Here is a 12,066-nt window from a genome sequence, read left to right as displayed (position 1 = left end):
ATCCACAGGGTGGAAGGAAGCTGCTGCCTGCAATTTTTTTTTCTCACCTCCACATAGGATAAATAAATAAATGGGGAAAAGTTGGTTATCTCAGATCTTTGTCACAGTGGCCAAAGCTGATACCGCACAAGGGACTAAAGATTTCCATCCCCCAACTCAGCTGGGCCTGGCAGTTTTGTCTGTGGCTGTCCCTGGTAGCTGTCCCGGTGGCTGTCTTGTGGCCTGCTGTGTTTTTCAGGCATCTGGAGACATTGAGGGCTCTTCCCTCCAGGACAGAGGGCCTGCAGGCTGCACCCTAAGACTTCCCCCTTCCTACTCACGGTTTCAGGTGGCTTTCCTGAGAATGCACCAAACCTGACCTGCTGGCTCCAGGCTTCTCCCAGGGTCTCCCCTGTAGTCCCGGCTGTCCACTGCACTTTGGGCCTCCTCTCTGCCTCAGTACTTGCACCAATGCTGCCCGGGAACACTGTCCCCTGAACACTGTCTTCCCTGAGCCCTGGGAAATCTGTCTCACACATGCATTTACATATACTTTTGTTGGCTGAATGTCTCCCTCACTAGAGTTCTTTTGATTTTTTAAAATGTTTATTATGTGGTTGTGTGTGTGTGTGTGTGTGTGTATGTGTGTGTGCGTGCGCATGCATGCATGAATGTAACAATTCCTCCCCACTCCTCCTCCCCACTCTTGCTCCTGTCCCCCCTTACCGGTTCCAGCCCTGCTACTTCTGCCCCCACATACCTCCTAAGTCACCTCCTCCACCCATTGCTTCTGCCTGGCCACCCCACCCTGTTCACATTTCCGGACAACTCATCCACTCCCCACTTCACAGCTTGGAACACGCAGCCCTGGATCCGCAGCCACAGGTCTCGTTGACCTTGGAAGCCTCCCTGGTCCTCTGGACCCAGAGGAAGTCCAGGCTCTCCCTCCCCGGCTTCACCATCCCTGATCCCAACCCTGGCAAGCCTGCCAATCTGGCTGCAGGGGCTGCAGTCTGCTCCTGAGACAGCTTTGCTCCCCCAGCCTCCTGCTGGCTAATGACTGTCCCGTCCTAGCCGGACCATTGCCGTTCGCTCAGGCCAGAGGACACGCACTGGAGAGTCACAGTGGCGCTGTCTCTAGGAGGAGGGCTCTGAGACAAGCCCTAAACATGGCCCGTGCTCTGCAATACGCATCTAGACCATCCTGGGTCCTGGCGCTGTACTAGAGTGAAGGGGCTTGTGAGCTGGAGTGGGGGGGGTCTATAATTAGCTTGAGATATAAGGTGTTTGTTTCATTTAGAAACAGTGTCTCAAATAGCCAGGCTCCCCTCAGACTTGATGCCTAGCTGAGGATGACCTTGAACTCCCAGGTGCTGGGATTCCAGTGTGCCCCTCCACACCTGGCTTATGTGATCCTGGAGGCTGAACCCAGAGCTTCCTGTATGCTGGGCAAGCACTCTGTCCCCCGAACACAAGCTTTTAAAGAGAGAAAAGCCAGGCCTGCTCTCGGGAGTGGGTCCCAGGGACAGGCCTGGGCCACCAGCCCCCACAGGTACAGCACAGTGCCCTGGAGCTGCCTGCAGTCTGCAGCGGCGGTCTCCCAACCATCTCTGCCTGACTCGGGGGCGAGTGCCTGCTCTGAGGATCTCAGCGGCCAGGCTTGGGTGTCAGCCACTCCCTGAGGCTTATGGGCATGCTGGGACATCAGTAAGAGGGACAGTCTTCTCTGAGGCCTGAGCCCCTGGCCCTGCCATTTTGCATTTGTCATATGACCCTGTCACTGGAGGTGACAGGAGGTGCAGGTGAGTGAGTAAGAAGAACTCTATTCCCTACTGAGTCCCGCCCTGTCCCTCACTCATCCTGCTCTGTGGGTCAGGCCTCTGTCTCACTCACCTGGGATAGCACAGGCCACCAAGATTGCCTATGGATAGCCCCAGGGAAAAGAGCAGAGCCACAGAGGACAGGAATTCCCCTTGCCTGGTTCCATGGCTCTGGGCAATCCTGTTCTTTGTATCTCAGCAACCCAGAAGCCTTTGGCTGCTTTGAACCACTGAGCTTTCCTGGAGTTTGTCCCACGTTTATCCACAACTGAGAAGTGTCCTTCCTTTCTGAGGATTCTGTCCTTTAAAAGCTCAGTGCCTGAGCTGGCATGGTGGAGCACACCTGAAATCTCAGCACTGGGAGGCTGAGGCAGGAGGATTGTCACAAGTTTATGGCTGAAATGAAACAGCATGACCAAAAGCAACCGAAGGCTCTAGCTTGTGTCAAGTTGATATAAAACCAGCAAGCACAGAGATGCTGTCTAAAAAGAAAGAAATTCCTGTCTTAGCCAGAGATGGTGGCACATGTCTGTCATTCCAGCCTTTGGTAGGCAGGAGGATGGTGAGTTCAAAGCCAGTCTGGGCTATATTATGCGGTGTGTGTTGGGGGCATCTTGGCTTTCCAAGCAACAGTCAGAACCATTCATCAGCCCAGCTTCCATTCATCCTGTTTAATGCCGGAGGAGGGGTCAGGAGAAGCCACCTGCCAGCTTCCTCTGGTGTCTGCTCCCAGCCACCATGTTTCACGATGCCACAGGATTGGTGGCCATGGTGAACAGGGCCATCAGGCCACCATGGGAACACAGCACATCTCCAGAGAGTGGAGCTGACTTTTGCAAGCACTGTGAGTCCTCTCCTTTTGTCCAGTCCACTGGAAGTGGACTGTCCTTTTAGGTAAGGGGTCTATTAGTATTATTAACAACATGGATAGACAGACAGACAGCAGTATACTGGAGGCTCTGACAAGAGTTCATGCCCTCAAGGGAGAGGAGAGGTGGGTCCTTATAGTAGAAAGGAGTGGGTTTCATGCCAAAGCACCCGTCTGCTGCTAGGCAGTCCTGATTCCTGAGGTGGGGGAGGGGAGAACAGTGCCACCTGAGGATGTGGAAGAAGAGGAGCCAACTTATTAAGATGTCCTCGTTATATAGATGGGGAATGTGTCACCACTAGAAGCCCTTAGTAACCTGAGCTGTGGAAGCCGGTGTTGACTTCCTTGTGGGATGTCCATGTTGACTGCCATTTTCTTGGAATCTGGGCCCTGGGGAGTCTGTTAGAGACTCAGACTCCCCATAAGGGGCTTGCCAGTTGCCTCGACAGCGGCTGTAGCAAAGGCCACCTCAGGTGGGTGTGTGCTGAGCGCGGCCTGGTGTGATCCAACAAGGCCTCACGCCTGTGTCAGCTCCAGCCTCTCTCCCAGCTTCCACACCTCGGTCTGTTTGTGTGGCTCTCATCCTAGGGCGAAAACCGTGAGGATTCAGGGGAGCTGGTCTCCCCAGCACGCACTAGCGTCTTGCAAGCTGCTTTGAGGGGCTGGTTTCACCTTCACGGAGGGCAAGGCCTTGTCTACCTTCTCGTCACCCAGCCTCAGCCCCTCGCAGTAATACAGACACTCCAGATACTCCCTGAAAAAAATGAGCATTTATTTCTGGACTGCTTCATAGCCTGGGGTGGGGGGGCAGCTTTAATTGTCAACTGGGCATGCCCAGAATCTCCTAGAATGAGGGTCCCAGCGAGTGGCTGTCTAGATGGCCCACGGCCATGTGTTAGGAGACCCTTTTGATTACGCTGTGAGACAAGACTGTGGGCGGCACCATTCCCTCAGTTTGGGTCCTGGGTTGTGTAAGAGTGCAAAAAGCAAGTTGAGCACTAAGCATACATGCATTTACTTTCTTTGATCTTTTTAAAAAAATCTTTTTGGATTTATTTATCTTATGTATACGAATATTTTGCCTGCATGTGTGTGCGTACCACATGGTCATGCAGTACCCTCAGCGGGCAGAAGACGGCCCCAGCCGCCCTGGAAATGGAGTCATGAATGGTTGTGAGCCACCACGTGGGTGCTGGAAGTGGAACTCGGCTCCTCTCCAGGAGCAGCAAATGCTCGAGCAAAGCCGTCACTCCAGTCCTGGTCTCTGCTCTCAACTATGGGTGCCGTCAGCTGTTGTAAGTTCCTGCTGCCGAGGCTTTCCTGCCATGGTGGCCTTCAACCTAACTGGTGTTCTAACTTCTCCAAGTTGCTGTTGCTAGAGTGTTTTATCATAGCAACAGAATGAACCTAAGACACATCTCAGAGGCTCTAGCTGGCCTTGAGCTGGGTCCTCTCCTTTTCAGGCGTAAAGGCAGCTGGTGCTCGCTGTTTCCTGCATCCAGGAAGACACAGGCTAGCATGCCTGCTACTGTTCCTCCCCGAAACCTCAACTGGGTCCTGAGAGGATTCTGTTGAGAAGGTTTCAGGAAGTGCCCATGGTGCTCAGCCAGCATGTCCGAGCAGATGTGCCAATGATGGGGGTGCCAAGGGCGAGAATCCTAAATGTGACTGTAGTGATGCCAAGGGCGAGAATGCTAAATGTGACTGTGGTGATGCTGTAGCCATCCCCATGCCTGTCCGAGCAGTGCAGCTTCCTCTTCCCCCTTTCACATCTGCCTCCCACCCAGGACTCAACAAGGCCTGGCTCTGATCAGTGATGGTGACTGGGTACCACAGCCCATGATAGCAGCCGGACAGCGAGGCCCCTCCAGGGAAAAAAGTGACTACACTTGTTTTAGCAGCGTTCAAAGATTGGGGTTGGGAAATCGATTTTATCTATTTGCCTCTAGACTCAGAAAGTAGATATTGTTGGGAGTCTCTTTCCTCATACATAGCCTTCTTCCATGTCCCTGTGGGGTGGCTTCTCCCAGGATTTCCATATCTCCATACTCTAGTCTCAGCCTCTCCCAGCAAGAGGCCAGGAACTATCAATAGACTTGAGCCCTTGAAGATACTACTCTGGTTCCTCTGTGTCCTTCCACACTGAAGTGGACAACATAGCAAGCCATTGTCCTTAATGTTCACCCCATTGTCCTTAAAGTTCATCAACAGAGCTCCCCAAGTGGGCAACCTCCCTCATCCTTGAATTCAGCCCTTCACTATCTTCCTCCGCCTCTGCTTTCCTGAACCCCTCTTCTCCTCCATAGCTTTGACCTGGAGTTGCTGTTTAAATTCATCTCACCCACTGGATCTCTCCACTATCATGGGGTGACCTCTGAACTGTCTTTTATCTTGAGCCTTTTGGGGAAACACTTGCCATCCAGAAACCATGGCATGCATGTCTTATATGCTAGATCTCAGGATATTCACTTCCCTGCATTATCCCATTTCATTTATCAGCTGTGTGTTTTTATCAACACCAAGACATGACTAGGAAAAGGCAGAGTTGGAGATGAAAGCTGCATCTCACCACTGACTGCCTCTCCTCGCTTGTCCCACTGTCCTCAGTCTGTGGCCCCACTGTGAGTTATCTTTACACATTCTGTATGCACAACATGTGTTATGCTCAGAGGCAAAGCAGGAAAGATTAAATCAGTTCCTGGAAGTAATAGTCTCCCACTATGTCACAGGGTGGCCTCAGTGGCTGCTGTGTTCATGAAGCTGTGAGCAGCTCTCAGTCGCTGCCAGCTGCCAGCGGAGTCTGTAAATCTGTAAGGGTGATTTCATAGGCTAGACAGACCCTAGGTCTCCTGAAGTTCTACACTCTGCATTTCTCCACCACCAAAACCACCCTTTCCCTCTTGACAGCAACACAGAGTATACTCACTCCTGCCCACAAATCTGTGTGTCCCATCCCAGGTCTCTTTCAGGTACCAGGCACTCAGCAATGGACAATGGAGACCACCGTGCTCTCAGGAACATGAGTCCCAGGGTCCACTAGAGAAAATTTCTCAGAAAGAGATGAGAAGAGGAAGGAAACAAAATGGGAACATGAATGCTGTGTGTTTGGTGTGTTCTAAGATTGTCGACAATCTCAGAAGCTCAGGGGGCAGGGCCACAAATTCAAGGCTAGGTTAGGGAAGGCCTCTTCTAAAAGTGGGAGTAACATGGACAACCACGGCAAGATCTTGGGGAGGCCTTTTTCCCACAGAGGGAAGCAGCCCTGGGGCTAGCTTGGAGCATTGGAGGACCCTAACAGCAACCAGTGTGGCCAGGTCAAGAGTGTAGGAAGCAGGTGAGGACCAGGCAGCTGAGGGCCGCCAGGGCACAGGTGGGCTTCGTTCTAGAGTTGATGGTGTGCTGTTAGGAGCAGAGCTCATGAGGTATGAGCTAGGCCTTGATGCAATTGTATCTACACTGTTAGAGCCTTTCCTACCTGCTGTGTGAAAAGTGAGTCTATAGAGTTTCAAAAGAAGAGCTGAAAGTGTGGTCAGAGGATGTTTGAACAGTCTCCACCTGCTAGAGGCTTTGGCTAGGGGGAAGTATCAGAAGGAGAGGTGGAGGCAAGAGGCCTGGCCAGACACGTTCCTCTCTGTTTAGCTACTATCTCCTGTGAACTCATGATTACTCATCACATCCTCGGAAGGGAAGAACTAGAGCCCAGGACCTCTTCCCAGAGTGCACGACTCTTCAGCATGGTCTTCTAGCCCCTCCAAGGCAGAAGCTCTTCTCTGCTTTGTGGGTTATATCCATGAGGGCTTTTATCACCGTTGAGGCAGTAATCACCACAGAGTCGTGGACACTGACCCATCTCCTCAAATCTCAGTCTCTTCGGACAGATAGGAAGAAAAAGAAGATAGAAATTAATCTAAAGGACCCCTGCAGAGTAGAGGTGCCAAGTACACACAAAAGAGGTTCTGACCTGTCCAAGAGCACTCAAGGGAGACTTTGATGCAAAACTGGAGAAAATGAATTTGTGGTAAAGTTCTGAGAACCTTATGGGCTCCATGAAAGCGTTCATGTAGACTCTAGCCGCGAGAGGCTTCACTGAGCTGAGGCCAAGGGGAAGCAAGATGGGGTTGTGCATGGGTTTGTTTGCTTGTAGTAAAGGTGGGACAAGAGACAGGATCTTGGAGAGTGAAGAGAGTTTGAGAAGACCGTTAAAGAGCATTTCCAAGCTGGGCATAGTGGTGCAAGCCCACTATTAAAGGGTCTTTAATCCCTTTACTTGGGAGGCAGAGACTGGTGGATCTCAAGTTCAAGTCCAGCCTAGTCTACATAGAGTTCCAGGACAGCCAAGTTGAGAAAGAGAGAGAGAGACAGACAGACAGACAGACAGACAGATAGACGCAGACAGAGAGACAGAGAGGGAGAGAGACAAAGACAGAGAGAGACAGAGGGAGGGAGGGAAGAAAAGAGGGAGAAAAGGAGAGAGAGAGAGAGAGAGAGAGAGAGAGAGAGAGAGCCCTGCTGTACCTAATTTTTGTCTTTATTGAGAAGACAAAGCGGCTTGTTATTCTGAGGATGAACACAGATGACAACCCCTTCCCAATTCACTTTTGTTTTTATTTATTTGAGGCTCACTTGGAGCATCAAGAAGGGTAAAAACCAAGCCTCCTCCTGACCCCGTTTGTGGGAGAGGGGACATAAATTTTCACATGATAGAATTGGTGAAATGCCTGCTAATTAGTAAAAAAAAAAAAAAAAGTATATATATATATTAGCCTGGAACTACATACATGCAAAACAGAAACAAAAACCAAACCAAAACAACAGAGTAGGGTTCATGGATAGATGATGTTTTAAAATTAATTTGATTCTTTCAGTAGAAGAGAAATAAAACAAGAGAGGCAAAGCATAAATTGAAATTCTTAAACATCCTGAAAATATGTATGTGGCAAATTGGGCAGGGCACAAGTGCTCATCTTCAGATCAGACCATTAAGTCACTGAGATAGCCCACATTCCTCACCCCTGAGTTCCAATCTTGGGCATTTCTCCCAAGGAAATAATTTGAGTGATAATTGGATAATGATTTGAAAATAAAACAAACACAAAACAAAACAGGTTTGGACTTGTGCCTGCCTGGGTCTTTGCTGTTTCACTTTCTGTGTCATGGGAGAGAAACTAGACCTTATTTAGCAGGGGCTGGCACGGGAGAAACTCTGGGCGGGAGGCAGGGTGTTGGTCATGATAAGAGAAGTGTGAGGAACTGTGACTAAGGCTGCCACTTAGAGAGAGGCTGAGTCAGCAGGGCATTTAAGGGAACGTGAGTGTGCCCGTGAGCATGGGGAAGGAGGACTACAGAGCTCTCAGCTGACATGGAGGATCCAGGCGAGGAGCTGGGGTCTGCCTGTGTAAAGGGGAGAGGAGGATGGGGGACAGCTGTCAGCTCCGTTTGGTGCAAATGTCCAGGTAAAGGTGACACAGTAATTAATGCTGCCACACTGGCCATTGCTCGTCAAGTGAGTTTGGAGAGACTCAAACCTCAGCACCGCAGTCTGTGTCACCTGCGAGGCAGACTTCATTCTGACTCCTTATTGTTGGATGTGCTTTTACTGTCATGGTGGGGTTATTCCTGTGCTGACCTACCTAGATATACCTGCTGGTGACATTTCAGCTGGAGTTCCAGAATCTCTTCTTCCTCCGGGTGTGGCTTTAGACAAAAAGCTTAAGATTTCTTTCTTTAGAAACATTTTCTCTTAATTACATTTATCTGGGGGGAGATGCACACGTACCTCGATGCGTGTGTGAGGAGGTCAGAGGTCAACCCGCACGAGTCAGTTCCCTCCTTCCATTGAGTGGGTCCTGGTGACGGAGCTCAGCTCATCAGACTTGGTGGCAAGCACTTCCCCAGTGACCCATCTCACTAGCTCAGGAGGAAACCTGTGACCTCTAGGCTTCTGTTTTCTCAGCTCTGCACTGGGGTGATGGAAGGACATGGTCCTGGCCGTCAGGGGGTGTCTGCAGCATCCAGATATGCCCGTACTCTCCGTAAACCTCCTCATCTCCTCCCACGGCAGAGCTCTCAGTCTGCCTTTCACGTGAACCTTGGCTGCTCACTGTGGTCACACATCCTCACCACTGTGATGCTGCTATGATTTCATCTGGTCCCCCCAACCCAGTTACACGGTCCTCCTTCTTCACCTGCCTGCACCGGTCACTCACCTGTCCGCTGAGGCTCCCAGGTAGAAGGACCAGCACATCTCTCTCCTCCTCGGTTGACCATGAGTGGGCGCGGCCAGAGGCAGCTGGACCTCTCTCTGAATCCTGGCCCTGCTCACATGTTGCGTCAGCGTGAGTGGTGGCCTCCTCTCTCCAAGCCTCAGTCTCTCCACCAGTAAGATGGGGACCAGCAGCCTGCCGCTTAGGGCTGAGCCTCATGGTCAATGAGGTAGCTTGGGGGTAAATTGCAGTCACAGGGTTCTCCGGGGGAGCTAGGTGGGGGTCACACAGTCACCCTTGCCCTTCTGGGCTAGCCTGCCACTCTCTGCACAGGACTGTAAGGCCCGGAGAATCTAGTTAGGTTTAGGGTCTGGCTACTCTTGTGCCCAAGCCTCCACCCCACGTCTCTCCCTGCTGACCCCAAGCTCTGCTTCGGCCCGGGTCTCGCTGTTCTTGGACAGGTGGTCACCTGAGCAGACTGGATCTCACCTAGCTCAGATATCTCTCTTTGGCCTTGTCCTCTGTGTCCTTAGCCTTTGGCTCCCTAGCACACCCTCGCCCCATGGTCCACTTTCACTCTCTACCTCGTCCCCTGCCCTTGGCTGCCCCCCACAAGCTTGCCACCCTTGTCTGTTTACTGCCCTGTTAATAAATAATGTTTTTTTTTTCTGGGATATAGATCAACAAACGTTTACCCACAGGTCAAAGGTCTATGGAGTCATTTGCCTGTGACTGCAAATGTCCCAAACCAGCCATGTCTACCTCCAGAACACATGTGTTCCTACATGCCTGTGAGCCTGTGCTATGAAACGGTCGTGTTTTGAAGGCCACATGCCTGAGCCGGCGACACCTTTCCCATCTGTGGAAAGCCAAGGGGACAACGACAGTCTACTGCAGGTGTGCCGTGCAGCTCGTGTGTCTTCCCTAAGGCTCGTGAGCCTCAAGTGCATCTCTTCAGGCTCCTGAGCTGAAGCCGTGCAGTGGGGAGGGAGCGGACGGTTGATTTCCTATTGCCCCAGCTCAGGGATGTCCTGTCGCTCAAAGTGTGCCCCACAGCCCCAGAACTCTGTGGAGCTGGAGAGGAGGCCTGCGAGTCAGAATTCCCCTGGCTCCCACGACTCACCCCTGAAGCCTGCTGACAGCCCGGCAGGCAGGCGGGAGTCCTGCAGTGGCTAAAACTGTGTTCCTCACCTGGGCTGACTGTGGCTTCTGGGTTGCAGAGCCCAGCAACCTCATAAGCCTGGTCTGGTTCTCTCCACGCTGGGTAAGGTCTTCCGGCATGCCTGTGGATCCCAGATGTCCAGATGTCTGCAAGAGCGTGTGTGTCGCTGGCTAACCTATCCGGCCGTGGCCAGGGTCCCGATGATGTGCTTCACACAAATATGGCCGCCTCTCTCCTCACCTGTGGCATTCCTACCGTCAGCTCTGCTCTTGGCAGGGCCTTTAGCTTTGTTCTCTCTTGCCATCTCTTCTAGGCCTTCACTCAGCCTCCCTCGTCCTCCAAACAGGAAGACCTGGAAACATTATTTCAAGGGCAAGGATTTGGCACTGGTCCCTGAGAGCCAAGCACAAACTCTGCAGGGGTTTAATGATGCTCCTGGGAGAAGCCACCTGCTCTTTTCTGCCCACCTCTGGGCACCCATCCACGGGGCTAATGAGCCGTGAGATGGCCCAGCCCGCCGGTTCTGCCATGCCGGCCTCTTCCCAGCCGGTTCTGCATGCTCCCCTGCAGAGGGTCCCTCCTGGTGGCTGTCCATGGTCGCTGTTCTGCAGCCCAGAGTCCTGCTGGCTGTGGGCACCTCCCTGGTGCTTTCCACACTCATATCCAAATATGCCTTAACCCACCCGGAAGGAAAACCCTAATTTCCCAGGTGCTAATAAGAACCTTCCATCCACAAAGGCCAGGGAGTGACGACGGGAGCGCTGGAGAGTGAGTCTCTCTGACACTTACCAAGCACAAATTAGCCAGTGTCAGGCAGCCCGGAAGGAGGCAGGCGGGCGCCACAGCGCCAAGTCCGGAGACCGTATCTTCACATCTCCCACCTTGCTATCACGGACAGCCATCTCTGCCCGGTGACTCAGTGCCCTGTCGGAGCAGCAGCACCCTGCTGAGTGCTCCCCACACCGCAGGCCTGGGGGGAGGGCTCAGAGCTTGGAGCATGTGGGGTGTTTGGGGCTCAGGGCCCCAGCTAGCCAGGCCAGGGGCATCTCTGCCTTCTGTCTTTGTATTTGAAGACTAGGCAAATCGGCAAGATCTGTCTACAGGTGGATGGCTCCCAGGGACCCATGCTCCAGGTTTTTCCTGCTTCCACACATATGTGCCCCCTACCCATTCACACACACACACACACACACACTCGGGCACACACACACGATAAGGGAGTGGAGAAAATGGATCAGGCTTTAGTGGTAGAATTCTGACCTGCTGTGCTTGGAGCCATGCGTTCTATTCCCAGAACTAGGCTCAAGAGTAAGGGGAGAAGGGGAGGGGAGAGGAGAGGAGGATGGGAAGGGAAGGAGAACGCAGGACGGGGTGGTGGAACATGACTCCAGCTCTTCCCCCATCCAGGGCTCCTGATGGATGCACAGGCCCAGAGCAGGGAGGCACGGCTGACCTTTGCACTGCCTCCTCTGTGCTTGTGTCAGTCCCTTCTGAAATAGTGCTGGGGTCCACGAAGCTGCTCAGCTCTGGCCTGCCTTCCTGTCCGAGGCCAGAGCAGACACTCCGTGCCTGAAGGGACCCACTGAAGGTCAAGGCTCTGAGGTCACCTTGAACTTCAGCCTCTTGGCAGTACTCCCTCTGGTTCTGCTTTGGAAATCAAGTCTGGGGACAACGGGACTTGGGTTGGGTGGGGCTTAGAGTCAGGATTGGGTAAGCGCACCCTGAAGCTTGGGGTCACAGGACTGGGGGTAGGGGGCTCCCAGAAAGACATGCTTTGTCTCCCACATCCCCGAGCACACCCCATTAAACAGCAAATAAGAGAGATTGTGACAGCTCAACAGAGACGCTAGAGGAGGAAACAGGCCTTAGGGACAGGGAACCTGGCCTTTCACGGGGCACTGGGGTGGGGAGTGATGGCGCTGACTCAGCCTCAGCCCTCCGTCCCCTCCCTGTGTGACCTCTCACCATGCTGGAGGGGTCAGCTGACAGCAGAGGAAAGATCCCATGCCCTCTGGGGCTGTGTGGGGTGTGAAT

At 52.7% G+C, this 12,066-nt stretch overlaps 1 protein-coding gene across 28 annotated transcripts in view; it reads right to left on the bottom strand.

Moving 5' to 3' along the window:
• LOC132652934 (uncharacterized) overlaps positions 1 to 11,614 on the bottom strand; it is a 33,014-nt gene extending 21,400 nt beyond the window's left edge. For 4 of the 28 annotated variants that reach the window (XR_009590448.1, XR_009590442.1, XR_009590447.1 and 1 more), the window contains exons 1-3: positions 8,874 to 11,600; positions 8,298 to 8,627; positions 5,594 to 6,535 (exon numbers count right to left, since the gene is read on the bottom strand). Coding sequence is in view for 1 of the 28 variants with exons in the window: in XM_060379021.1 (XP_060235004.1) it covers positions 8,874 to 9,089 (216 nt within the window). In the remaining 27 variants the exon portion in view is untranslated. Of the gene's footprint in view, position 1; positions 3,252 to 3,366; positions 3,422 to 5,593; positions 6,536 to 8,297; positions 8,628 to 8,873 lie in introns of those variants that run through there. The other 24 variants (XR_009590464.1, XR_009590460.1, XR_009590457.1 and 21 more) reach the window with 20 other exon arrangements.
• Between the last annotated feature and the right edge of the window lie 452 nt (positions 11,615 to 12,066).

This window comes from Meriones unguiculatus, chromosome 3 (genome assembly GCF_030254825.1).
Source record: "Meriones unguiculatus strain TT.TT164.6M chromosome 3, Bangor_MerUng_6.1, whole genome shotgun sequence".
Classification (NCBI taxonomy): Eukaryota; Metazoa; Chordata; class Mammalia; order Rodentia; family Muridae; genus Meriones; species Meriones unguiculatus.
The sequence above is the reverse complement of the archived record's forward strand: the minus strand, read 5'-3'. Positions and strand labels throughout refer to the sequence as shown.